Raw genomic sequence first — 27,590 nt, forward strand, 5'->3', positions numbered from 1 at the left:
AACCTGACTCTGCCTCCCCATCCATCTTCCTCCCCCCCAAAAACTCCACAAAGAAACCCAGAAAATACACATGCAGAATAAGTATTTATTTATTTATTTATTTGTTTATTTAAAAAGACTTACGTGGCTTTTGGGTCTATTTTTACAGATGACCCTGGACAAAAGAAATCAAGGCTGCACATGGTGCAGTCATACAGTCAAGAAACTGAACTCTTTGATGTGGAATCTCATTCTGGCAAACAGTTGAGGCATTTGAAATTCCTGGCAGTCTCTTTCATGTCACAGCTTCTGGCTTCACACCATTTTGTGAAAAAAGTGAGTAGAATTCATCTTTGCCCAGGATTGATAGAGTCCCATTACCAGTTGAGGATCTGTAATTTCCATGGACCCGTGCAACTTGCAGAAGCTTCTTTCCTTTTCACTTCTGGCTTCAGTGTAGTGCTGGTTGGTATAACTAGAAACATGCTTGACACTGTGTGCAAAGTAAAATAATATTACATTTTATTTTGCTGTAAAGTCTGCACATCCATCCCTCACATTTATATAGCTGCCCATCTCACAAAAAGTGACTATAAAAATACTCATTGACTAAGTATCTTGGCAAGAGAAGCCAAGGGACGAAATAAGACAAACCACAGTGGATTTCTATTTCTAGTCTTGGAACAAGTCAGAGGCAAGATTTATATATATATTGTGGCTGGCAGTTGAGCATTCTATCCATGTACATGTTGTACACAACTGCCACAGCATAACAAAAGGAGGTTTGTTTTTAGGTTTGATCTTTTGTGATTAGTGCTAGCTTATCAATAAACAGGATAAATATATTTAAACACATTCAAAAATGCCTTCTGTGCTTAAGGGAGACCTTCAGAGACCTAGCCCCGTCTGCTCTGAACCACTGCCCCACCTGCCACAACCCAGAAAAATTGATGTAATGCCCCATTAGGACAGATTTGATTGGTCTTTGCTGTAAAAGTGGTTCTGATTATAAGAATAGTAGACATTGTGGAAACAATATTCAGGTGCACATTTGAAAGCAAAACTACTTGTTGGAACTCTTGTGCTGTCCCTTTAACCTTTAAAAAAAATATTTTATTAATGAGAACTCATAAAGGTGAGTTCCTTGAGCGTTTGCTTCCAGCTCTGATTACTGTTGAGGAATTCTGACATTTACATTGGAATTCTATTATGCAAAAGAGACCTTTTCAAGGCTGTGTTTTCACTGGTTAAGAACATAGGGAACCGAGTCAAACCATTAGCCAGTCTCGCTCAGTTCTGTATGTTATGCTGATGGCAGCATGATAAGATCCTGAAAAATGAAAAGGGTGAAAAGTTTAAAGAACTAAAGGCCATGTATGAATCAGTGTATGGACATAGTAGAAGCAAGGATGGTTGCCAGGATTGAAAAGGGTGGAGAAATACAGTGAATGATGATGATGTAAACTCAATTCAGTTAAATTTCCTTTTCTTTTTCTCTCATTTAATTTCTCTTGCTCGGTGCTGTGCTTTAACATTACTTACCCTGAAAGGGAACAGCTTGGTGGGTATATATGGGTTTTTCAGGATCCTGAATGCCACCAATTTCTTTAGTGTAAAGCTGAATTCCAGACAAAATTGCAGCCATGAAGGTTTTATCTGCTTAATATTGTTAAGGAAATGTTAGAGCACCTCATAATAACATTCATACATGAGAATTTAATTTCCATTAACATGACATGGACTGTGTAAGTGGTTTTTCTTCCTTTATCCACTAGGTAGTTGAATGTGAAGATTCTGAGAAGTTAAAGGAGTTTGAACAGAAGTACGTTTGCTTTTTGTTGAAAATGTTAAACAAGAATAGAATTAAGCTGTATGGGGAGATTATCTATTAAAATACATATATATTAAAGGGCCTGAAACTACAGCCTGTTAAGGCATATGATACTAATTCAGGAGGAGGTGGTAGATCTGAACAACTTACAAAATAGGCAGAGGTCACACATAAGAAAACCTGAAACAGGGCAAGGACAGCTTCAAAACAAATCAGGCTGTTCTTTGAGCATGAAGTTATACTTTTTTGCAGGGCTTCAAGAGATAGAAGTGTAAAATTAATGCGGGGACTGCTCTTTGATGTGGTGGAATCCTGTCTGATTTATTTAGAGTATCCACTGAAAATAGTAGATTCGCTTTAAGAATATGTCAGGATAAAATAATGTAGGTATTCAGCTAACATTTCCTGCTGATGGAGCATCTTCTGTCAACTTAATGTTGGGGCAGATTTCAAGGACAGTGTGGGATTCTGCTTTGATGATCACAGTAATGATAACAAAGTTGAATCTAATGGCATGCCCATATGGCCTGCTTCTTGTGGATAAATGGTTTCATTTTTGGATTCTTTGACTTTTATTCTAATGAAAAGTTAGCGTGGACTTGAAGTAGTCAGTCATTCACTATAGTTGTTTGTGCAGGTTGTTGGAAAAAGTTCTTTGCTATATAAATGCTGTGGCGCAATCAATAGAAAAAAATGCCAACACTTTGACAGCCAAATTCTGGAAGGCTTTGCTCAACAAATCTTATGAACTACTGGATAAAGTAAGTATTGATCTCACTGCTGATGCTCTTACAGCCAGTAAGATGACATCTTGGGCTTTGTGATGTTGACATAAGAATGGCTTTATTAATTCTAAACCACCAGGTAATTCAAGCAAAAATCTTAATTGCTTAAGGTATCTTGAATTATCTGTTACAGCAGATTTGCCCAGCAAATCTAATTCCAGTGATAACAATTTACAGTTATCTCCGCAGTTTATATGGATAGAGAATACAATACAGATTAAAAACAATGTGTAAAAATTAGAGAAGATTGAAAGATTTGGAAAAACTGGAACAAGCTCATAGAAGGGCTTAGCCTTGAAAAGAGAAGACTTAGTGAAAATACAATAGCACTTTCACGTACCTGAAAGGTGGGAGGTTCGTCAAAGGAGCAGCATGACCTGTCCTCTATTGTGCCAGAGTGCTGGTGATGAAATAAAGACCTCAAACTATAGGATGATAAGGTCCAGTTAGGGAAAGCTTCCTAATGGTAAGAGTAGTTCAATAGAGGAACCAACTACTATGAGCTCCCCTTCACTGAATCTGTTCAAGCAGAAGCTAGATAGCCAGTGATTAGATTTGGTGGCCTAAACAACTCCTTTCAACTCTGGATTGTCTAAATTAATTTATCAGGCAATGGAGTGAAGGCAGGGGGAAGGAGGAACAAAGAGTTTCCACCTTCCTTAGTCAAGACCTGAGAAAAGGCCTGGAATGTGAGGCACACTGAGTAAAGAAAGCTCTCTCTGCTTATACTGTTCCCTTCCTATTTTTAACCTAGCTGTAGAGGGCATAGGGAGTGGCCTTGAGGGACAGGAGGAGGACCAAGGTAACAGTCAGATAAGTGGGGCTTGAGTCCATTCCAAGAACTAAGTTGACTGTCTCAGACAGGTCCCTTCTAATTCACACAAAAATAAACATTCACACTTGCAAGATTCTGTTCCTATAGCTGTTACGATAACAGTAGTCCTGACCTATATGGCATTGGTTTCTTAGTCTGCTCTATCTTGTTGGGCTGACATTGGTTTTGCATCCTGAGATTTTCTTGAGCTTCCCCAAAATTCAGGAGTCTTGTCAGTAGGATGCTCAAGGCTGGAATGGGGTAGAGACAGAGAAGAATTGTTGGGGTGATTTTCCTGTCTAAGCATTCTCTGATAGGAATCTATTTTTTTTCTTTTAATTGTTCCTGTGTTTCCTTTCTAGATCAATTCCTTAATTCCAACAGAAACCTTTATTCCTGTCCTGAGGGGCCTGATGGTCAATCAGTTGCCCTCAGTGAGACGTAAAGCAATGGATCTCCTCAACAATAAACTGCAACAGCAGACACGATGGAAGCAAACACAAGTAAGCAATCTTTCTCATTGTCTCTATTGCCATAAGAAATATGTGTTGCCTCATAATAGCCCTCTATGTCACTTGGCATAGCAACTGCAACAGAAAAAGTTCAGTCTTGGCTTTAAGTATACTACTTAAATAAGGAATCTATCCCTGGATTTACCTCAGGAAATCTTCTGCAGTATGTTTGTTTTGGACAGCAAGATCTGGGTTTGGATGTTCAGCACTGAAACTTTCCTGTGAACTGTTGGGCCTCATTTTGTCCTTTCAGGTGGAACTGCTACTAGAATTGGTTCCCGACCTCCTCACTGTTGTGCAGCATCAGGGGAGGGAAGCCGAGGAGCCGGCAATTAACACGCAGACGGCCTTGTACAGCTTGAAGTTGCTCTGCAAGTGTTTTGGCACAGAGAAACATGAGCTGTTTGTAGCTGTGCTAAAAGCGGCCATTGAGGTGATTTCTTCGGATGGGAAGGAAGAAAGAAACGTCATAGGCAGCGCTTTGCTGTGCGCTGCTGAGGTCACCTGTGTGCTGAAAGCATTGGCTATACCTCAGCTTCCAAGGTACTCTTCCAGCATAATTAGGAATCAAGAAATCAAGTTTGCACTGTCCCTTGAGATTTGTTCAAAATATGCCTTGTATTACAGTGTGTTTGAATACCAGTCAAGCAGCCCTGAAAGGTGGTTCTTCTTCTTTTATAGGTAGTGATGTAAGTTTTGCAGGAAATTTTGAAGGGGGAAATATCAGTTGGCATTGGAACATTTTTGATGTACTTCCCTCTGTGCAAATGATTCTTAATTTTCTGTGACACATAACTGATCGTTCTTCCTTGCAAAGAAAAGCTTTAATAATATGCATAGAATAATTTGTATAATCAGGGATAGTGGGTGGGAAACTTTCCACAGAAAAATGAAAAATTAAGCACTTTTCCTGATTACAGTCACTCAAGAAAGTAGTGATGGATAAAATGAGTTTTGAATTAGCTACGCATTTAACCACTCCACAGCCCTCTATTTAGCTTAAGAAACTTTGAGATGTATTTCTTAAGTGAAAGTGCATTGAAGATTTCTGTTTTCAGAAGAGCTTGAATTGTTTGTCTTCAGTCTTCTTTAAAACAACGTTTAGTGAAATATATCTGAGTAGAGATCCTTATTTTACTGGGAGGTCTGTTTGAATATGGGCAAGTTAATCTTGCGTATCTTTTCTCATAGGCTTATGCCGGCATTGCTAAATATACTGAAACACAAAAAGGAGCTGGTTGCCAATGAAATTTATTTGCTTAGTACAGTGACCGCTCTACTGAAAGTTGTGGAAACCTTGCCACGCTTCCTCAGCCCATATCTGCTGGATGTTTTGCTACAGGTCAGTAAACCTACTTTGGCAATGAGCAAGTATTAGTCAAGCAGCCCAATGTGTGAAACGTCTGTGAAATAATTAGACTTGTACATTGGCTGCCTCCTAGGTGGTCCACTTGGACAGAATTGCTGTTGAAATGGGACCTTCATCCCACATTAATCTACGTGTGGCATCTCTGAAAATTACTTTGGCAACAAAACTTCCATCAAGAGTTCTTCTGCCAGCAATTGCCAAGTGCTATGGTGAAATTGCAAATGCTCATAAGGTTAGATGCACTTCAGTTCTTCAACACATCTCTTGGTATATTGATATAACATACATACATGCATACATAGCCAGTATATTACCCCAGTTAATAATGGGGTTCAGAAAGTGCATGGCATCATGCTTCATTCACAAGGAAGTGTAATTCCATGTGCTTCCTTGACTTGGGTAACCTGTGCTCTAGCATGGTCTTAGGTTTGGCACTTAGTTTCTTCCCTTGGGTAAGGAGGAAGAAGAGCAGGGCAACGGCTCCTTGTGGTTCTCAAATTTTACACTATCCTGGTTTTCCTAAAGAAAAATACTACCAAGTTTCTTGAAGGAAAACTCAAGCAATCTGGACAGCTTTATTTAATAATTTGAAACCCCATAGATATTAATTTGAACTTGTGTCTTTGTTTGCTCTTCTAGTATGATCTAGGTACTATTATGGATATTTTGAAGGAGCACATTGTAACTCTGGAAAAAGATCAGCTCTCTTCCCATCAGTCTGAGTTAACAACATTTTTCATGAAGGCTTTGGACTTCAGAGCTGAACACTCTCAGGTGGGGTATATGAGATCTTTTGGGAATAGCACAAACATATTCCTCTTTTCAAGTGATGTTTCTTTTTGAACTAATCTCATTATAAGGGAGTTTAAAAAGCTCGATTCTGGGTAGCATTATGCCCACAATCCTGTGTAGTATAGTTACTGAATGATTATCGTAAACATTAAAAAAATCAAAATTGTTCTTACTTAAGTGTAGTAAAAACACAACTTACAACTGAATACTGTAAACATTGCTGCAAATGTTTTGATAACACCTGTTTTATTCTAGGACAATTTTGAGAAGGTTGGCACAATAGAAGCTCAAATTAGTACATGCTTAATCAGCATGGTTATGAAGCTTTCTGAAATGTCCTTCCGACCCCTCTTTTTCAAGGTAGGCATTTGAACATGCTTCTATCTCAACAGGTTTTTTGTTTCAGTTTTCATGCAAAACAAAAAATACTTTCCTCTCTTTGTTTCAGCTCTTTGATTGGGCCAAAACTGAAAGTGCCCCAAAGGATAGGCAGTTAACTTTCTACCGACTAGCAGATTGTATTGCTGGTGAGCTAAAAGGGCTGTTCAGCCTTTTTGCTGGTCATTTAGTGAAACCTTTTGCTGACCTTCTGAATCAGATCAATACATCCAAAACAGGTAAAAATTCTAATTCAAAATAAAGAAGAAAAAAACAATTTAATAAAATACGTTATAATGCACTAATAATGTAATAATTCATATTTATAATGTTCTTCTTAGCTTATTTCCATTAGTTTATAGGAAATGAAATCCCAGGCTTTGTCAGCTCAGAGTCCCAACTTCCGGTAGTTCACCATCAAGAGAATGAATTATAGGGGTCATCCATATTAAACTAGGTTTGTTTAACTTTATCTGAGCCTGTGTCATGTCTTCATTGAGGGAGGATAAGATTTGTAATTTCATTTTTTGCATTATCTTTGCAAAATTAAAAAAACCCAGTAATAATGAGAACAGTATCAAATTAAGAAGAAAAGGAAGAGAAAACAAGTCCCACATTTAAAATTAATTAATAAACACATACGTGATCTTGAGGAGAAAAACAGACATTTCAAATATTCAATATTTCTACCCAAAATGACATTTATACAAACGAGGGCAATTTGCTAGGAAAAGTATTGTTATTAATACAAGTTTTAACAACCTTTAATATTATTTTTAATAGCACTATTATTAACAAATAGGGACCAGATTTGATTGACTATGTCCTTTCTTGTAGAGTTTTTCAAAGCTTTTGTTCTGTTAATATTTTGGTGAAATCAGTTTCCAATACTTTTAAAACTCAGTGTTTTTCAGTAACAAATCTAGCAGTTAACAATAAGAACTGAAACAGTTTTGTTATGCTACATCAACTTATAAACATTTGGTAATAACAAATAGTAAACCAATTGCAAGAGTCAGTGTAAATGATCGTTGGCTAATGTTTCCAATTGCTTTAAAATCTCTTGACCAAAAGGTTTTGACAATGGCATCTTGCCATCAAAGGGCTCAATCTCCATTTGAAGCTTTAATGAGGTACAGGCAGTATGGAACGTGGTACCCAATTCTTAGAGGTATTCAGAAAGAAGCAGGACAGCTGTCTCTCTGGGATGCTTTAATTTGGATTCATTCACTGAGCAGAAAATTGGACTTGATAGTCTAAACCAGGCATCTTCAAGCCTTTTCAGGCCATGGAACCTGTTAGTTAAGGAAAAAAAAATCCAGAACCCCTAATCAAGGGGTAAAGCTCTAGTGACAGAAAACTGACTGCATCTTTTCCCCAGTTTCTCACAGAACCCTTTGTTGTTGTTTATTCATTTAGTCGCTTCCGACTCTTCGTGACTTCATGGACCAGCCCACGCCAGAGCTTCCTGTCGGTCATCAACACCCTAAGCTCCCCCAGGGACGAGTCCGTCACCTCTAGAATATCATCCATCCATCTTGCCCTTGGTCGGCCCCTCTTCCTTTTGCCTTCCACTCTCCCTAGCATCAGCATCTTCTCCAGGGTGTCCTGTCTTCTCATAATGTGGCCAAAGTATTTCAGTTTTGCCTTTAATATCATTCCCTCCAGTGAGCAGTCTGGCTTTATTTCTTGGAGTACGGACTGGTTTGATCTTCTTGCAGTCCAAGGCACTCTCAGAATTTTCCTCCAACACCATAGTTCAAAAGCATCGATCTTCCTTCTCTCAGCCTTCCTTATGGTCCAGCTCTCACAGCCATATGTTACACCATTGTGTACAACATTGGGGAACACCATTGCTTTAACTATGCGGATCTTTGTTGTCAGTGTGATGTCTCTGCTCTTAACTATTTTATCGAGATTTGTCATTGCTTTTCTCCCAAGGATTAAGCACCTTCTGATTTCCTGACTGCAGTCAGCGTCTGCAGTAATCTTCGCACCTAGAAGTACAAAGTCTTTCACTGCTTCTACATTTTCTCCCTCTATTTGCCAGTTATCAATCAAGCTGGTTGCCATAATCTTGGTTTTTTGGAGGTTTAGCTGCAAGCCAGCTTTTGCACTTTCTTCTTTCACCTTTATCATAAGGCTTCTCAGTTCCTCTTCGCTTTCAGCCATCAAAATGGTATCATCTGCATATCTGAGATTGTTAATGTTTCCTCCAGCGATTTTAACTCCAGCCTTGGATTCCTCAAGCCCAGCATGTCGCATGATGTGTACAAGTTGAATAGGTAGGGTGAGAGTATACAGCCCTGCTGTACTCCTTTCCCAATCTTAAACCAGTCTGTTGTTCCGTGGTCTGTTCTTACTGTTGCTACTTGGTCGTTACACAGATTCTTCAGGAGGCATACAAGATGACTTGGTATCCCCATACCACTAAGAACTTGCCACAATTTGTTATGGTTCTAAAAAGGCTTTAGAATAGTCAATAAAACAGAAATAGATGTTTTTCTGAAACTCCCTGGTTTTTTCCATTATCCAGTGGATATTGGCAATTTGGTCCCTAGTTCCTCTGCCTTTTCTAAACCCAGCTTGTACGTCTGGCAATTCTCGCTCCATGAATTCCTGAAGTCTACCTTGCAGGATCTTGAGCATTACCTTACTGGCATGTGAAATGAGTGCCACTGTTCGATAGTTTGAACATTCTTTAGTGTTCCCCTTTTTTGGTATGGGGATATAAGTTGATTTTTTCCAGTCTGATGGCCATTCTTGTGTTTTCCAAATTTCTGGCATATAGCATGCATTGCCTTGACAGCATCATCTTGCAAGATTTTGAACAGTTCAGCTGGGATGCCGTTGTCTCCTGCTGCCTTGTTATTAGCAATGCTTCTTAAGGCCCACTCAACCTCACTCTTCAGGATGTCTGGCTCTAGCTCACTGACCACACCATCAAAGCTATCCCCGATATTGTTATCCTTCCTATACAGGTCTTCTGTATATTCTTGCCACCTTTTCTTGATCTCTTCTTCTTCTGTTAGGTCCTTGCCATCTTTGTTTTTGATCATACCCATTTTTGCCTGGAATTTACCTCCGCTGTTTCTAATTTTCTGGAAGAGGTCTCTTGTCCTTACTATTCTATTGTCTTCTTCCACTTCCGCGCATTGCTTGTTTAAAAATAATTCCTTATCTCTTCTGGCTAGCCTCTGGGATTTTGCATTTAATTGGGCATATCTCCCCCTATCGCTGTTGCCTTTTGCTTTCCTTCTTTCTTGGGCTACTTCTAGTGTCTCAGCAGACAGCCATTTTGCATTCTTGGTTTTCTCTTTCTTTGGGATGTATTTTGTTGCCGCCTCCTGAACAATGTTGCGAACCTCTGTCCAGAGTTATTCCAGGACCCTATCTACTACGTCCAGTCCCTTAAATCTATTCTTCACCTCCACTGCATATTCCCTAGGAATATTAGTGAGCTCATATCTAGCTGATCTGTGGGTCTTCTCTAATCTCTTTAGTCTGGTCCTAAATTGTGCAATAAGAAGTTCATGATCTGAACTACAGTCAGCTCCAGGTCTTGTTTTTACCGACTGTACAGATGTCCGCCACCTTTGGCGGCAAAGGATGTAGTCAATCTGATTTCGGTGTTGTCCGTCTGGTGAAGTCCGTGTATAAAGCCGTCTCTTAGATTGTTGGAAGAGAGTGTTTGTTATGCAGAGTGAGTTGTCTTGGCAAAATTCTATTAGCCCATGTCCTGCTTCATTTTGTTCTCCCAGGCCATGCTTACCTGTAATTCCAGGTGTCATTTGACTGCCCACCTTAGCATTCCAGTCTCCCGTGATGAAAATAACATCTCTTTTAGGCGTGTTGTCTAGTAGGTGCTGCAGATCCTCATAGAACTGCTCTACTTCAGCTTCTTCAGCATCTGTGGTTGGGGCGTATATTTGGATCACTGTGATGTTAGATGGCTTGCCCTGAATTTGAATTGAGATCATTCTATCGTTTTTTGGATTGTATCCAAGCACTGCTTTAGCCACTTTACTATTAATTATGAAGGCTATTCCATTTCTTCTGTGGTCCTCTTGTCCACAGTAGTAGATCTGGTGGTCATTTGATGTGAAGTGGCCCATTCCAGTCCATTTCAGTTCCCTGACACCCAAAATGTCCATCTTTAATCTTGACATCTCACCAATAACCACATCCAATTTGCCCTGGCTCATAGATCTTACATTCCAGGTTCCAATGGTGTGTTGATCCTTAGAACATCGGATTCGCCGTTCACCACCAGCACCGTCGGCCGCTAGCCGTCCTTTCGGCTTTGAGCTAGCTGCGTCATCACGTCTGGGGCTAGTTGAACTCATTCTCTGTTCCTCCCCGGTAGCGTTTTGACCATCTTCCGACCTGGGGGTCTCATCTTCCCATGGTATACCGACATATCTCTGGTTGTACCGATCCATTTAGTTTTCACGGCAAGAATACTGGGGTGGGTTGCCATTACCTTCCCCAGGGATCGCATTTTGTCTGACCTCTCTGTCATGACCTTCCCATCTTGGGTGGCCCTTCACTGTTTAGCTCTTGGCATCATTGAGGTGCTCAAGCTCCAGCACCACGACAAGGTAGCGATCCTTTGCTGAAGCACAGAACCCTAGGGTTTTTAAAAACCTGTTCTAAATGGCCCTGTCCAGTCCTACAATTCTATGATACAACTATGACATGGTCAGAAATGGTTATTACTGTACATTTATTGATGAATGAACTTTGCTGAAATGATGGTTTATGTTATCTATTCTTGAGTAAATTTTGTATTTAGCCAACTCATATGTACAGTCTTTCAGTGATGGCTTGCTTGTCCTCCCAGTACCAATAAGCTGATGAGGCATAAGCTATTCCATCAATACCCAACTGCTTTAAGTGTTTCAAAATGTTCAAAGGGGTGCTTCACTGAAGCACTTCTATTACTTAGAAGAAACTTCTCCACATGCACAGTATTTGTGCAGAGGCCTATTTGAGCACCTTCAGGCCACTGTTGGAAGAACCAGAAGCGGCCCTGCTCATAAACAGAAGCCTTTTCCAACTGCTGGTACTGTCAGACAGGAGGCTTGAGGCAAAGTGAAGCAATGCAGCAGCTTCACATCACTTCACAAGGCAACTCTTGATGGGCTTCCAGACTACTGGAACTGCCAGAAGAGAATCACCTGCCCATACTGCAAAGCCCCTCATACAAGTCAAGTATTTCTCTTTATGTTTACTTTGGTCAAACATTTCCAGCACTCTCCTGTAACCCCAAAACAAGTTTTAAGAGATAGAAACTAAGGTATCTGGATGGCCCCAGCATGGGGAGTGTGGTTGTGGATGGAATAAAACCCATCTCTTCCTGGCCAGTCTACAGTCTGCCAAGCCCTTAGGATGTCCTTTCATGTTTTAGTCCATCTCTGCACTTCAGTGCTAAAAATTTTTTTTCCAACTACAGTTGGAAGAAACTTGATATGCTGGATAATATTCTGGAAGTAAACTCCCAAAACTTCTAACATGCTGTATCTCTCACACAGATGTCATAAATAATTTGTTACCCTAATATCTGAATCAATATATTCTATTAAAAAAACTAGCTTTAACTGTACATGCATTATTAATGTAACGTTCTCTTTGCTTGTATCATATGAAGATTACAAAGTGATAGTTGGCTAAGTATAAATGCCTTATTCCTGTACCTTTTGTTGTTTATTTCAGATGCAGATGAGGCTTACTTTGGCTTTGAGGGGGACGACACTGAAAAAAGTTGCTTATTACTACAGTATAGCCTTGATTGTTTGTACAAAATCTTCCTTTTTGATTCTCATCATTTTGTGAGCAAAGAGAGGGCAGAAACATTGATGCTGCCATTAGTCAATCAGGTTAGAGAGCAGTGACATTTCTGTTAGATTCTTACATAATGGGTTTCCACTGTGCTATGTAATTCTTTTGACCATTTTTTACAGATTTGTGGTATTCATCCGGGCTGGGTTCCTTTTGGTGCTTCCCTTATTGTCAAATCACCATACTCAGTTTAGAGCATGAGCTGAATGTCCTGATATACTGTTTATAAAGGAACAGTCTACCAGATACACTCAGTGTTGTGCCACCAGTGGTTAAATGCAGTCAATGCTCTTACTGATTACAAAAAAAAAAACCACGATTCTAATACAGTACATTTTATTAGATTTTTTAAATACAATAAAAGTATAAAGAATCAAAGGAATCAGATGTTAGATAATAGAAGAAACTACTCGAATTCTAAAAGTTCCAGCAAAAAATTGTTTTAAGTAAACAGCCAAGAATTTGGTCAGGCTAACTAGCCCAACATTGGTTGGAATGAAGATGTTTCATTTTTCTTTTAGCATGCAAGTGATTTTATTTTTTCTGTGTAGCTGGAAAACATGCTTGGAGGAGAAGAGAAATTCCAGGAGAGAGTGACAATGCATCTGATTCCATGTATAGCTCAGTTTGCAGTTGCAATGGCAGATGACTCTCTATGGAAGCCCCTGAACTATCAGATTTTGCTAAAGATGAGGCACGCATCACCCAAGGTAAATAGCAGACCTGTCAAGTTCTGCTTAAGACAATCAAGGTGGCAGTTACTCTGTGTTTAAGAATGTGATGTTCGTTCTTTGAAAAGAAAAACATGCTTTAATACATAGTGGAACAAATGGTTGGGTGTCAGTTTTTAAAAATCTAGAATTTTGTGATTGTGCTCAGATGTTGCAGGGGAGGCAGCCAGGCATTGGGCCATTCTGAATGCAGTAACATAGTGCCTTTCTTTTGTTTAGGTTCGATTTGCTGCCTTGTTGGCTTTGTTAGAGCTTGCTGAAAAAATAAGAGAGAATTATATGGCGCTACTACCAGAATCCATTCCTTTCTTAGCTGAGCTAATGGAAGGTAATGTATTGCATGTTGTTCTTGCGTTGAATCACTTTTTCTCAATAAAACTACTTTTAATAAAGCATGGCTGTCCTGCAATTCCACCTTTCCTTTGGGACAAAGTATCCTACGCCTGTTGAAAACTGCTGGACTTTAGGCTGCTTGGCACCAAACACTGAACTATATTGTTCAGTTCTACAAGCACTTCTAGTTTTGGGTCTAAAATAGTCAAGAACAGTCATTACAGGATGTATATTTTTTTCACTTACAAGAACTTTTCCTATGACGCGTTTCCAGCATTAAAAGCCAAGCCAATCACAATACATCTTTTTTTTCCCAGAGAAAATGTTACTGTACTTAGGAATGTTCAAAAGTCATGTGTCAAACAAGGAAGTGTTTAGAAGAAAAGGGCAATTAATTCAAACATTTAATGTAATTTATATAATAAATTGTCTATGGGTCCTGCGTTTTGGTACAACCTGTGTGTATATACACACACACACATGCTCTCTCTCTACTGAGTTGCTCCAATACTAGATTGGGGAACCCCTAAAATTAAAACTGATAATTAAGCATTGATGGAACCCCAACTATTTTTTAATATTGTTTTCTGCAACCTGAGAAAGTTGATTCCTTTGTTGGGCAGAGCTAAATATCTAAATTATTAATTTTGGAATAACTTTGAGCAATATGCCTTGCAATATGGTGTTGGTCACTTTTTTTTTTTCAGAAACTCTTTTCCAAGTTTAATTTCAAGATTAATCTATAATATCAATGATACATTATGCTGCCCAGAGTCCCTCTTTTGGGGGGAGATGGGTGGTAACAAAATTTGAATAATAAATAAATAAAAATATACATTTTAAGACCTTTATTTGAAAAGGTATAAGCTTCCCTGTCCTGAGTGGTAAGGTGCATTCGCAAACAGTAATATTCAAAGAATTGAAAGCCAGCTAAAAAACCTCTAAAAGGCATGAAAATGGAGGGTGGGAGACAAAAGATGCAGAATGACAGAACCCTAAATTGTTTATTATTTCTTTTTGCCTCCTTGGCAGATGAATGTGAAGAAGTGGAGCATCAGTGTCAAAAGACCATTCAGCAGCTTGAAGTTATTCTTGGAGAACCACTACAGAACTACTTTTAATCCCATCAGCTCTTCTGGTTTTAGAGATTAAGGCTTGCAAGGACCAAGAGAACATGACCTTTTCCAACTCTTTGTTACATAGTGTACTTTCACAAATATATTTGACCATTTTACTCAATATTTATGTTGACTATTTAGATTTTAATTAAAATGTACCAAATTTTCAGGTATAACCTCTCTATACTGACATACTCTTTCATATAGTTTTTAAAAGGTTGCATTCCACTCACTCACTATACTATATTAAGTTGTAATTTCATATCACTTTACTGGGCCACAAAGAAAAACTCTACCACATCAATATATTTATTTAGATGTGAGGGAACAAATTCAACCTTTTTATTTCCCCATGTAGAAACTGATATTGTCCTATTTGAAGCTGAAGAACTGATTTCATCATGGCTATCAATTCTTCCTGTTATTCACACCAAAGCACTTCAAGGAGACTGTAGCAGTTTATTTAATAGAAGATTCCACATTGCTTTGCATGTTCAGAATTTTAATTTTAGGTTGGAAAGCCATACATTCTCCATAAAGCTCAGTAGAAATTTATAATTGATTCAGAGCACATCAGAACTGTTTACAGATATTTTTGGTAACATTTAAAAAAATGCTAGACAGTTGACAGAGACAAAAACAAACAACTGCATAGGTAAACAGAACGTAAACATGTATATTACACAGAAATACACTTGGAAGCCTGCTGATTTTACTGAAGACTGATAAGGCAATCTTTACTGAGTTCAAGAGAGTTTCTTTCCAATTGTGTGTGTACTGGATTACAATCTAATACTGGTGCCTCTAACAGTATTTTTCAGATGTAGCATCAGAATATACTTTAAGGATAACAGTCATACATTTCATAAGTTTTGTAAAAATCTAATGGGTATAGACCTTGAGAATCCATCAAGCCTTTTGCTATGAACATTAGAATGTATGTCATAAAAGCACACAGAAATGTTCTTCAAATATGTCACTTAAATTTAGGCATAATCTCAGTAATTAGTAAACTATAAATTGTTAGAACATTTTTAAGGTTAGTTAATACCTATATCACTTCAATTAATTTAAGTGATCACATGCGGAGGAATTTCTGCAGTCTTCTCTTTTGGTGTTAGATCAAGATGATTCTCTGAATGCAACTACTAAAACACAGGTACTGCACAACTACCAACATCTTACATCTAGCAGTTGAACATCCCCGAAGACTTCCAGTGTACGGATCTTGTCAAGCTGCTTAAATCGATGTTTGTACTCTAGGATATGCATGCCATTGACAGCAACGTTATATTGATGATCTTTGCACGCAATTATCAGCTGAAATTCAGAAGGATAATGTAAATAGCAATAGAGTCAACTTACGGGGCACTTTAGACAAGACTACCTTTGGAAAGGAAAGAATTCAGAATACCACTAGATTAAGATTGATCTTTCAAGACTCCTTTATCAGATGGTCTGCTTCAATACATCCTTTGAACATAACGGTATTTTTATAATGTTTAAGTTGATTTTCTAAATATATCCCCTAAAATAGATTTTTTTACAATACAATGGATTGCAATATTGAAGCCACAAATAGTTCTTTTTGTTGCATCCAGTAGGTTGTCAGCCTTCAGATCTTGAAAAGGAAGAAAATGTAATGCAAACGTCTGAGGATCACCTTGTTTCTACATAGTTACCAATCTCTATACATCAAAGAGGTATATACGGTGGAAGGTTATGAGCCTATTTCTGTGCATCTGACCATCTTAGGGTGTATAAGACTGGGCACAACACATGGTTTTCCATACTTTTCACAGTAGCTCTTCCCGTCCTCCAGCTTCATCTTTGATCCCAAACAAATGTGTGAATTATTAATACTATTTATTTATATGGCCACCCAACTTGGGCATTGTGACTTCGGGTAACGTACAATAGATAGAAATAATTTCAGTTAAAATCTAAAACATGAACAGGCAATATACAGATCACTGATCTTGTTTAGTTCCTACCTCAAAGTACATTCCTGGACTGAAAGGAAAATGAGCAGTAGATCTTTCCTCTTCTCCCCAGCTATCGAACAGATAAGAATTTCTCACAAAAACATTTTCTTTTATTCGAGGATTCAGATGAAGAGCAATGTCATTTGATTCACTGGGTTTAAGGTTAATTGCAAAGCTGCAAATAAAAATAGTGACATCAGTCATGTAGCATCCTTCCTCCAACTTAGTGTCCCCTATTGTGTTCAGCTCTGCAGCTTCCATTAGCCCTCCTTCCAGTTTGTTCCTTGACTTCACCCAAGATAGAGCTCTATTTTCATGACTTTCCTGCCAGCATTACATTCCATGTCAATCTTCACTACCACTTTTCTGGTGACAGGGATATTTAACTTAGTTTCAAGTTTAAGCTTCAGTGCTAGTCTTGTCGGATAGACTGCCTCAGTGTTGGAGGCACAGAGCTCAAGAGCCTTCTCATGAGAAAAGTCACAGCATCAACTGGCTTCAGTCCACAAAACTTCAACTAGTTTGGAGAAACTTCTTGCCTCTGATTACGAATGTAGATTAATAAGAGTAGGCAATAGCTGCTGTGTTTAGGTATTCCATTTCTAGAGGGCTCAACCTGCTAGATAATTCTCCATTCTAACTGTTAACTTCCATGTAAACTAGGGCTATTATGAGTTAGAATGGTCTTCTGTTATAGACACCTACACTGAATGCACAGCTGTTTACAACAGCTGGCAGGTGGGAATTATGCAGAGTGCATTGAACCGATGACACAAGGTTAGTATCTGTCAGGCCCACTTAGATAAACCAGGCCAGAAGATCAACTCTAAGGAAGGCTAAAATTATAATTTATTGAGATAAACTATAACAACAGAACCTTCCATGTCTGATTGTGCTGTACCTCCCCTCCGTCTTATACTCCAGTGAATGCAGGAGGCATCTGCCTTGAGCAGCTACCGAATATTATCCTGTTTCTCAAGATTTAAAGAATACTTCAGTCTCCTTTGCCTAGGCAATGGTTCCTGCATATTTCCATCAAGATCATCTCCCTTACTCTCTACACTACCATAGCCAAGCCACATGTGAATCAACTGGGGAAGGTGGAGGGAAGGGAGGGAGCAAATTTATTGAAGGCTTTAAATATCCAAAGTCAGGGATAACTAACATGCCAAACATCTGGGTCAGGCAAATACAATCAGCACAAAGAACTAGACGTTGACTGATCTGGAAGAAACACTACCATTTTGGAAAATCACTGCTGAAAAAGCCAATGGGTAGCACTGTTGCTCTTTCACCCTCTGCATCTCTAGCTCTTTCATCTCTTTATATAAACTAAATTGGTTGTAAAACGTTGCTCTTCAGCAGATAAGTGGATGTTTGTGGCCTTTCTCTAACATTACCATAGTTCAAAATCTGAAGGTGGTAGGAAATTGCATACCGTTTTAGATTAAAGACATACACAAGGGGATTAATAGGGTTTCTTGTGAACTCAGTAAGGTTTCTCTCTAGAAGTTTTGGATTGTGTTAGGAATGTATTACAAACACCTCCACTAAAACAATATCAGCATGTAAAATATCAAGTTACAAACAGTATTCTAATGCACTAACCCATTTGCTTTTTCTTTAACTTCTCCTTTAATAACAATTGTTCGTCCAGGCTCAACAGAATAATTAAGTTGTGCCGTGTAAGGAATTACCTGAAAATGTAATCATGCTCAGAGTTACCTATACCAAAAATTAATAAGCTGCAATTTCTTTATATAAATCATGTACCTCAGTTGTCTAGTACTTACATACCACTCAAAGCATATAATAATTAAAACTAAGACAAGGCAATAACCATTAAGGAAAACAATGACTTGTCCTATGGCAGTTCACATTCAGGAATGATTTGAACAAGCCTACTTTCTACTTGGCTGGCTTTCTCTCTTACTCCCTTAGATTTAAAACAGGGATGCCCTCAGACAACCAGCAGCTCCCAAAGTTGCCTCTGCATTGTAAACTTTTAATGTGATAGATAAAACTATTAAACATAATTGCAATTGCAGAAAACTATCAGAAGAAACTGTCCTGAAGGACAATTTGAATGCAGCTATTAATGTTTGTTAAACCAGCACTTGTTTGGTTTATGCAGCATGCAGCATGATTTATTCAATCAGCCATGGTTTAGCAGAATTTTAAATCCAAGTCACTGAGCCTTGTCAGAGGGATGACAAATCAATTATGCCTTAGTCCCTCCCATGTGCATATATCTTTGTAATGAAAAAGTTTACATTGAGATACAAAAAAAGTTCACGTTCCTTTATGTTCATGTTCATTCTATAACATGTTCTAGCAGTTTGTATTTAGACAGATACTTACAAACTGTAAGCTATCAGGTACATCTTCCTGTGCAAAAAAGAGAGATAGTTTTAAATATAAAATAAGAGAACAGAATTGTGAACTTAAGCAAAGAATACATTTCCCGTGTTTATGGATGCTTGAGAATCTTGATCAAGATAACTTAGTAAATAAAAGAAACTAACATGAATTGTGATATTTGAATACAGATAGTCCTTGTTTAGCGACTGCAATTGGTTCTGGATAAACAGTACTAGACAATTCAATAACTTGTATTGTTTCGTGAACATGTTTTGGTCCAATAGAATTATTGCCACAGGACAGGCTTTTGGAGCATTTCTGATAGCCAGCCTCTTCCTGAAAATGAGACCATGCCTTTGATTAGTCTTGTACATTCCCTGTGTGTCTGTATGTCTTGATACACACACCCTCTCTGTCTTTCTCTTTCACCCACACACACACAGAGTGCATTATGTTTACAGATTATTCCCATTCAAACTACTTCGAATCTTCTGTTTGGGAAGATGGAGGGTGTTTCTATTTGTGAATGAAGTGAATGGTTCTGTCCATGCTATTCACATAACTAGTTTACACCTTGCATATCAGCAGAATGTTATAAGAAATAGAATATTTTATGTCTTATATTTAGAGCAATTCCAAAGTAATAGACTGTTTCTTATAATAACTCACCTTACTGGAAACAAATCCAATCTCTGTAACTTTCACTTTTCCAGATACTGCAAGAGTGTCAATTTTTTCCAGATTAATTCTATGCTTATACAGCAACAAATGCTTTCCATTAACTGACACCTGTGAAAAGCAGCCAGCTAAAATATGAATGTTTTTATACAGAAGCACTGATAATAATAAAGTTTAGATAGCAAATTATTTCTAAGTTAACCAAACACATTTTAAGGCATTTTATAAAAGGTAGATTTTTATTCTTTACAGTAATTAATACAGCCATTGATTAGCAAATTATGTTTTAGAGTTGAGGTAAGCAACCCTTTCTTCGAAGGTTGCACTTCATTCCTTCTGCCCAGCATGAAGGCCACAATGACGCTGGTGATGCTACAATGACACTGCAGTAGGTATGGCCAAACTTTTCAGATCTATTTTTTAGAATGGCGGAACAATAGGAACAATGATGACTTGAGCCTTATGGGAAAAACTCTGCCAATGGGGGGAAAATGGGGGACTCTGGGTGGCTTTATTGTAAGCTGCCCAGAGTCCCCCCATAGGGGGAGAGATGGGCAGTGAATAAATTTATTAAATAAATAAATAAATAATCCAACTCTTGGGGGGGATTCAGATTTGGGGGGGGGGCTTTATATCTCTGCAAAGACTGAAAGACTCACTTGCCTCTGCAAGACTTGAAGCACCGGTTTTCACTCCAAAAAACAAAGGTCTGAAATGTTCACTACCTTTGAGAGGCCCTGGGGATCACAGATGGAAGGCTGGAGAGATATGCAGCTGACCACTCCTGGTTTAGAATTATGTGTGAATTAAAGGTGTGTTTTTGCACCAACCTCTAGCGGCTGGATTTCAAGGTTCTAATAAAATGCCAAAGATCCTCCTAGACTGAACCTTGCCCAGCCCTGCATTAAGACCAGCTCTGGTGAATTAGGAACAGCTTGTGAAACACAACATCAACCAGTAGTTTTCAGAGTGCAAGATGAGAGAAGCGGGTACTTGCAGGGGAGAAAACGCCCTTCTATCCACAGGCATCTAGAAGTCACACACAGAGTGTCATTCTTTCTGATCCATTCTGAACTACATGATTCCTGCATGGACGCTATGTGCTGTACCCTTTAAAAACTTAAAACTTTCTATGAATTTTTACCACCCCAGAACTTTACATCATGACCTCCACCTTTTTTACTCACATCCACCACATCAGTTCAAACTTTAAGAAATATTAAGAGACTGTTTCTCCTTCCATCAGCAGGCAAAAATGTATTTGATGGGTAAGTGGGATCTGATTGCTGAGTTGTGGGCTGGGGTGCAGGATTTTTTTTTACTGTTTTGGATAGCAGTGATTTAATTACATTACAATTACATGTATTAAATTGATTTGAATATTTTTATTGTTATTGTATCTTGCAAGTTATTAATAAGCAGAAATCTGGGATATATAAGCTAAATAAATGCAATATTAAGAGCACTGATCCAGAAATTATCTAATCAAGAAGATAAAATTTAGATAAAATTAACCAGTTAGTACTCCCAGTGAAATCAAAGTGACTTAAGCCTAAACTTAAATTTAACCTGTTGAAACCCATGGGAGTTCAGTATATTTAATTAATTAATTAATTTTTATCCCGACTTTATTTTTATAAATAACTCAAGATGGCGAACATACCTGTAGTTGTACAGAACTTATTGAACTAGTAGTATTGCTAACTGGCTGATTCAATAATTACATCCTAGCAATTTACCTGGAACTTATCATGGCGGACCATAAAAACTATCTCAAAAGGCTTTGTTTTTTCGAAAGGCATCTCATAAGTGATCTCTTCTGTACCCCATCCTTCTCTCTGCAAGGTATTGCAAACTATGCAACCGGATCTTTTGAACCGAGGGTTGAAATGAAAGGCTACATCAGCACGAGGTTTTGTACTGTTGCCACACTGAAAGTCTACCTGGAACCTAGTAAATTCAAACACATTGGAGTCAACGCAGCCCTTGGTGAAGCAGCAAACAATCTCTAAAACTGGAGAATCTTACAGCTGCCACCTCCATATTCCATCCCTGTTATATGAACTTAGAACTCTGAACAAGATCAGCAGGAACATTCATTCCATAGCCTGCCCAGACTCTGACAACATCTTCAAAGATCGGTATAGGCTTTAGAAGTATTGTTTCTAACTTCTGATATTAAACATCTCCAGCATGTAGACAGAGTTTTGTAATAGAACCATGGACATCCCTGAAATAATGGAGGAGAGCACACTCATGGCTATTCTAGAAGACAGTTTCATGGCTCTAGCTAATATTTTGAAAATTTATTACATATAAACATATCTTAGAAACACTGTGTAAGTGTTGCTTATTTCTTTTCATATTTGTATTTCTTATCCAACAGTGTAATATGGTCTCTTGAATACTAAAATCACTTACTTTGTCCAAGCAAATATAGGTTTGTGGACTAGTTTAACAAAAGAATGTAAACATTTTCATCAGTAAATCCATGATCCAATATGAATTAACAATCATTATTGTAGGGAACCATTCAAAAAAGTTATAACATTTCTCAAAAGCTTAATTTCACAAAAGAAAGATTCAACCATTTCAACAGATGAACGAATATATATATGGTTTGTCCACAACATCCTTACACAATAGCTTCTGATAAAACATGTATTTTCAATTTTACCTCTCTGAATCTTTAGGAACAAATCCATGTATTGCTACAAGATCTCCAGGTGAAAGACCATCAATTAGCGTTCCAGCATATGGAACAACCTATTTTAAAAAGAGAGGTTATGAAATTTCTAGCCTTCCAACTTAAAAGGGAAAATCAATTTTATACAATTTTTGTGATTTTTTTTAACGTAGATAGAGTAAACTAGTACTGCAAGAAGAAACATTAGCCATTAGCATGATCTACCAGTTTAGTTAATTCAGACAACCTCTTCCCAAGGATAATTTGCAAGATTCGGAATCTCTAAATCAAGATGTGGACATGCAAGATCAACATTTCTCTGACTTAAGCTATTCATCTTCACTGCACTGCTGACAATAAGGAGTTGGACTTGGAAGCAAAAATAGACAGCTGTATGTGGTAACAGTTTATGCAAGAAGGCATTGCCATGGACCTTCATTGTAAATATCTGGTTTCAAGGCAATCAGTATAATCAAATCAGTTTTACAATAAGCCATGTAGAACAAGTCACCAGTGTAGAAGCTGGGTTAAAATTTGAGGCCTAAAATTGTCCTAAACCAAAGAGTTACACAACAAATTTGAGCAAGCAGGATTCATAGTCCATATTTCTGCTCTGCATGGAAACTCTGCTGCAACTTTGCCACCCCTTATTCTCATCTGGTTTCCCCAACCTCTCACTTCACAAGCCCACTGTCTTAAGATCGACTGGGGTCAACAAGGAAGAAGCAATAATTACTGGGCTCCGGACTGTCCTGTGAAAATTGTCCAAAGACATCATTTTCTGTCTTCTCAGTTTTAGAAGTCTTTAGGCTCTGTATGATCCAATTATAAACAATATCTGAAAGGTAAAGTTGTAGAGCAAAGTTTTAACTGAACGTTAGTTGAGAGAACCATTAAAAGAGACACCAAGGAAATGTGTGGGAAGGAAAATGTGACAGAAAAAAACTCTGTTACCAGAGTATGAAGGTATGTGGAGGAGGACAGATGTAGATTCCAGAAGACTTAATGTTCCAATATTAGGCCATGGAGTTGACTATGAAGATCCCAGGTCACCTTAAAAATCCAAGTCTTACAATCAGTATGGGCTGCTATCCCTTGAGAAACCAAATTGTGAAGCATCTTCTGGAATAGTTCCAAGGAAGAGATATTTTTAAAATGCCCAGAACTTAAATTGGCTCATGCTTAAGCATGCTGAACAAAAACTCAGCAAAGAACTCAGTGAAAAAGCCATCGCGGCCACAAGTATGGTGACAGGTTTGTTAGGAGAACCACTGTGAACTTCTTCCATACATCCAACACTTCTTCTAATTGCATTTCATACATGAACCTGCTTGTGTGCAGGTAGACCTTATGCCACACCAATGCCAGTTATAACTTTCACCCAAGTTCAGCTACATTTACCACATCTGTATTTTCAAGCGTATGCTGAAGGGGTTTTACATATGAAGTGGTCCCAATACTTAGCTTCTCCTGGAGGGGGAAGATAACCAGCACCAACCATCGATAGCCATGGGGTGAAGTATCATCAGTATGCTGATGATACCTAATTATACTTGTCTTCCCCTGCTGAATTAAGCAATGCGGTGGACGTCTTATCCCAGTGCCTCTGGAGGCTGTGAGGGTCTGGATGGGAAACAACAGGCTTCAGCTGAACTCTGGCAGCTGAAGTAGCTTTGGGTTTTGGGGCCTGCCAGTTCTAGGACTATGCCATTTTTGGCGCTGGATGGGGTTGCACTGCCCCAAACTGACCTGGTGTGCAACTCAGGGGTCCTCCTGGACTCGCAACTCCTGCTCAAAGAGCAGGTGGGAGTTGTGGCTAGGAGGGCCTTTGCACAGCTTTGGGTTGTGCATAGTTGCACCCATTCCTAGATCAGGAGGCTCTGCTCACAGTTACTCATGCCCTAGCCGCCTCCCGATTGGACTACTGTAATGTGTTCTACATAGGGCTGCCCTTGAAGAGTATCTGGAAGCTTCAGCTGGTGCAAAATGCAGTGGCACCGGCAGTGATGTGTGCCTCTAGAACAGCACATGTCACAACCTCTGCTCCACAAGCTGCGTTGGTTGCCAGTCTGCTTCTGGGTCCAATTCAAGGTGCTGGTTTTGACCTTTAAAGCCCTTCATGGCTCGGGGCTGGGTTATTTGAGGGACCGCCTCTCCCCAATTACATCTGCCTATCCCATCAGATCCAGCAGAAGAGGTATGGTACAGGGCCCATCTGTCGATTTTCTAGAACTTGTCTTTTTCTTTCTTTCTTTTTTCCTTGCACTTTTTACTCCTTCCCTGTATTCTCTTTTCTTTCTTTAAGTTTAGTTTGTGTTAACTATTACACTCAAAATTCGTAATAAAAAAAACCTGGCTATGTCATCAGGCCTGGGGGCCCCAAGTGACCAGTGAGGTACTAAGTGACTCCACTGTTGTTGACATCTGCCTCTCTTAGCCTTTAAGCACAATTTTTAAATTTTCTGGATTGTAAATTGTTTTTATATGTTACTGTTTTATAGTTTAACTATATGATGCCCAAAGTCACTCTTTTGTAAGATGGGCAGCCATATAAACTTGATAAATAAACCATGTGAGTTTTTTTCCTCAGTGAGTTGACAGCAACTTTCTGCAACAGTTCATTTTCCTTCAAAACTTTATCCCAGGTTTTAAGCCTGGTTAATATGTTAATTGTCTTCCCCACACTCAGCTCTCCAGGCCACTCTGCCACAGAGCAGAGATTCAGACACCATCACAAGACTTCTTCATTACCACAACACATTATTAAAAACAACTTGTGATGAACTGAGTGGTGCTGCATCATCTTAGCTACGAGGGCAAGGAGACACCCAGTCAACCCTCTCCAGAAGGAAGTGAAATCTTCTGGCTCTCTTAAAGGAATATTACAATATTACCTTACAGTCCCCTCTAATCAACATGATAGCTACTGAAGTCAATTTCCCAGCCAAGCCCCTTAACCCATTTTCTTAAAAAAACAAGCACACTGCACCAAGAGACTGGATAATATCAGACTACACTGCAGGATTGATGTGTAGTCCATCTCCACAGCAAATGGATAAAACGATACCAGGCAATTTCATGCTCTTGCAGCCACTGCAATACTGGTATTATACTGAGGGCCTTTGTCTCCATATTGCCAGGATCATTAAAAAATAATGGAAAGGTCACAACCACCACCCTTTGCTGCCAATATTTGTTTGAATAGATAGGTATGCCACTGCCTAATCACAGCTACGCAAAAAAATCTACATTAAAAAAAAAACACTTCTCAAGACCCAAACCGGGCTAGCTCCCCATAAATTAAACGGGCAGACTAATTATTGGAAATTTTGTTTTCTCTTTTCCTGCCTGGCCCTACAAGAAGTGACAGAGATTTATTTTTTAAGTTCCAGCTAATTTCTTTCCCCATCCCACGCAGACCCCGGGCTCCAACTCACTGAGACCAACTGAACTTATTTTCCACTGGATGGCCCACGGTCCACAATATTTTTTAAAGTTTCCCTTTACTTCCCTTCCCATCCGTCCATCCCAGACCAGACAATTACTCTAAGTCAGTCGCCACGTTCCAGCTGCACCTTTTTACTTTTAAGTCTCTGCAGATGCTCTACTGCGGGATGCCCTCACGGTCACTCACCTCCGCATTTGGGCCACGCGCTCTTCACCTTCCGGCAGAAACCGCAGGAGGAGCCCTCACTTCGCATTCATGATGCTAAGGTTTAAAATGGTGCCGCGGCACTCCTTCCTTTTCCTAGTTCACAAGATCCCGAACAATGACATCATCTCATTTAGACACGCCCTTCCCACACTTAAAGGAACAGCGTTGGATTAAACTTTAGGCAAGAATTTGCGAAGTGTTTGACCGGTCCTGGAAGAAGATTTAACCAAATCCTTCTCGCGGACGTACGAGCAGAACCGTTTGTGAGAAAGTATCAGCACTACTTGATATAGCAGCATTCAATGTAACTACAGGGTTTGTTGCTGAGCATTAGTACCTAGCCAGCTTTGGCTGATCTTGAAAAAGCTCAGCAGAGGTGGACCTGATTGATACTTGGATGGGAGGCCACCAGAAAAATCTCAGAGCTGTAGACAATATTAAGTAGTAGAAAAAAATCCAGGAAGAGGACAACAGCAATTAATACCTGTATTGTTGCCAGGAAAGAAAAAAAAAATGGATGTATCCATGCAGCCACTAGGAGACAACCTTGACTCAACAGAAACTTCAATACTTTTTCAAAAAAATGTATTCACACTGGAAAAGGCACTGAAATTATATTTTTTCCTGAGTTAAATGAAGGCTAGAAAGTAATGGAAATCCCGAAAAAGCTGTTTATTTATGTCCTACCCATCTTCCTCAATATGGCACTTCAGATGTTGCTGAACCACAACCCTCAGCATCTCTTACCATGGACTTCGCTTGGTGTGGCCATTGAAAGTTGTAATTCTGCAACATCTGGAGGTTTACAGATCCTCATTTCCAGCTTAGAGAATGAAAGAGAGAGGGGTCATGTAGCAATTAGATCCCATTTTCTAATATGGAAAGGGATTGTAGAAAGAAGAAAAATAGTGAACTCCATTAGGCAGAATAAGATGAATGAGTTCTTGCTGGGGTACTCTGGGTGGCTGTCACCAGCTGTCATCCTCGTTTGTGTTCGAGGATACATCCATTGCCACTGCTAGTCCAGGACTTTCTATTGAGAGAGAGGCACCAACTTACCCTTCATCTCAGCAGCAAAATATACTGGATTCTCCATCTAGTGAAACCTGTGAAACAACGCTTACTGGACATGTCTAAGCACTTAATGCATTACCACAATTCATCAGTAGGTGGGGTGAGTCTTCTTAATTATGCCACTTATGATGCAAACATAGGTTTGCTCATTATGAAGCAAGTAAGTTTCATGGGGTTCCCTACCTACTCCACATGCTATGGTGGCAGGGCTGTTTAGAAATCTTCACATTCTATATATCTTATGAATCATTCTAATTTCATCAATACCTTTCAGTAACAAAGACTGTGGTGGGAATACAAGCAAACACTAAAAAATGTATTATTCACACATATACTGTATCAGTGTGTTCAGGGGACATAAAATATAATGAAGCTAACTTTTACAGTCTTTATCTTATGGCTGTAGCCGTAGTAAGTGCGACTGCAGGTTGGAATCCTGCTTTTGGTTTGTAGCTCATAAATGCATAAACAAAGTACTCCAAGGGCTCTCCATATCGCACAGTACCTTTCTTGTCTTGTCTGATGGACTGAAGGTCAGTGACAAAAAGCCTTGTAGTCAGAATTGCTTGTTGGAGTCAGAACAAGCTCCCCAGCAGAAATTCTATAGTAACTGTAACTTAAACAAAGCCCAGTCAGGAAATGGGGTGGCACAGGGATAATTAGGAAGT

The 27,590-nt window shown here is 38.9% G+C and overlaps 2 protein-coding genes across 6 annotated transcripts in view; one reads left to right on the top strand and one right to left on the bottom strand.

Annotated features, from left to right (window-relative positions):
* The window catches only part of HEATR1 (HEAT repeat containing 1), a 50,809-nt gene extending 36,150 nt beyond the window's left edge, over nucleotides 1–14,659 (top strand). The window contains exons 32-45 of the mRNA XM_063306418.1: nucleotides 149–315; nucleotides 1,755–1,801; nucleotides 2,448–2,571; nucleotides 3,772–3,912; nucleotides 4,175–4,464; nucleotides 5,113–5,263; nucleotides 5,364–5,522; nucleotides 5,930–6,064; nucleotides 6,338–6,442; nucleotides 6,531–6,699; nucleotides 12,176–12,339; nucleotides 12,853–13,011; nucleotides 13,252–13,360; nucleotides 14,398–14,659. Coding sequence (XP_063162488.1) covers nucleotides 149–315; nucleotides 1,755–1,801; nucleotides 2,448–2,571; nucleotides 3,772–3,912; nucleotides 4,175–4,464; nucleotides 5,113–5,263; nucleotides 5,364–5,522; nucleotides 5,930–6,064; nucleotides 6,338–6,442; nucleotides 6,531–6,699; nucleotides 12,176–12,339; nucleotides 12,853–13,011; nucleotides 13,252–13,360; nucleotides 14,398–14,486 — 2,009 coding nt within the window. The 3' untranslated portion in view covers nucleotides 14,487–14,659. The remainder of the gene's footprint in view (nucleotides 1–148; nucleotides 316–1,754; nucleotides 1,802–2,447; nucleotides 2,572–3,771; nucleotides 3,913–4,174; nucleotides 4,465–5,112; nucleotides 5,264–5,363; nucleotides 5,523–5,929; nucleotides 6,065–6,337; nucleotides 6,443–6,530; nucleotides 6,700–12,175; nucleotides 12,340–12,852; nucleotides 13,012–13,251; nucleotides 13,361–14,397) is intronic.
* A 305-nt stretch (nucleotides 14,660–14,964) lies between these two features.
* Nucleotides 14,965–25,907, bottom strand: LGALS8 (galectin 8). 5 transcript variants are annotated; one of them, XM_063306448.1, is made up of 10 exons: nucleotides 25,828–25,846; nucleotides 23,153–23,246; nucleotides 22,930–23,038; nucleotides 22,185–22,273; nucleotides 21,247–21,457; nucleotides 19,499–19,618; nucleotides 18,830–18,856; nucleotides 18,077–18,165; nucleotides 16,478–16,643; nucleotides 14,965–15,803 (listed from the first exon to the last, which is right to left on the bottom strand). In XM_063306448.1, the coding sequence occupies exons 3-10, from the start codon at nucleotides 22,969–22,971 to the stop codon at nucleotides 15,654–15,656; spliced, it is 894 nt and encodes a 297-aa protein (XP_063162518.1). In that variant the 5' UTR covers nucleotides 22,972–23,038; nucleotides 23,153–23,246; nucleotides 25,828–25,846; the 3' UTR covers nucleotides 14,965–15,653. The 5 variants fall into 5 exon arrangements, with proteins under 5 accessions (XP_063162518.1, XP_063162510.1, XP_063162501.1 ...); XM_063306440.1 differs by lacking the exon at nucleotides 25,828–25,846 and adding an exon at nucleotides 25,631–25,818; XM_063306431.1 differs by lacking the exon at nucleotides 25,828–25,846 and adding an exon at nucleotides 25,631–25,818 and having other exon boundaries at nucleotides 23,153–23,315.
* Between the last annotated feature and the right edge of the window lie 1,683 nt (nucleotides 25,908–27,590).

The sequence above is a fragment of the Candoia aspera genome, chromosome 1, assembly GCF_035149785.1.
Source record: "Candoia aspera isolate rCanAsp1 chromosome 1, rCanAsp1.hap2, whole genome shotgun sequence".
Lineage (NCBI taxonomy): Eukaryota > Metazoa > Chordata > Lepidosauria > Squamata > Boidae > Candoia > Candoia aspera.

Bases quoted from the DNA above. Each gene is read 5' to 3' on its own strand.
- LGALS8 (XM_063306465.1), bottom strand. From the start codon at position 22,971: ATGATGTCTTTGGACAATTTTCACAGGACAGTCCGGAGCCCA. The intron at 19,619-21,246 runs GTAAATTGCTAG...TGCTTTTCACAG, and splicing joins TCCGCCATGATAAGTTCCAG to GTGTCAGTTAATGGAAAGCA. The intron at 18,166-18,829 runs GTAAGTATCTGT...TTACATTTTCAG, and splicing joins TACCTGATAGCTTACAGTTT to GTAATTCCTTACACGGCACA.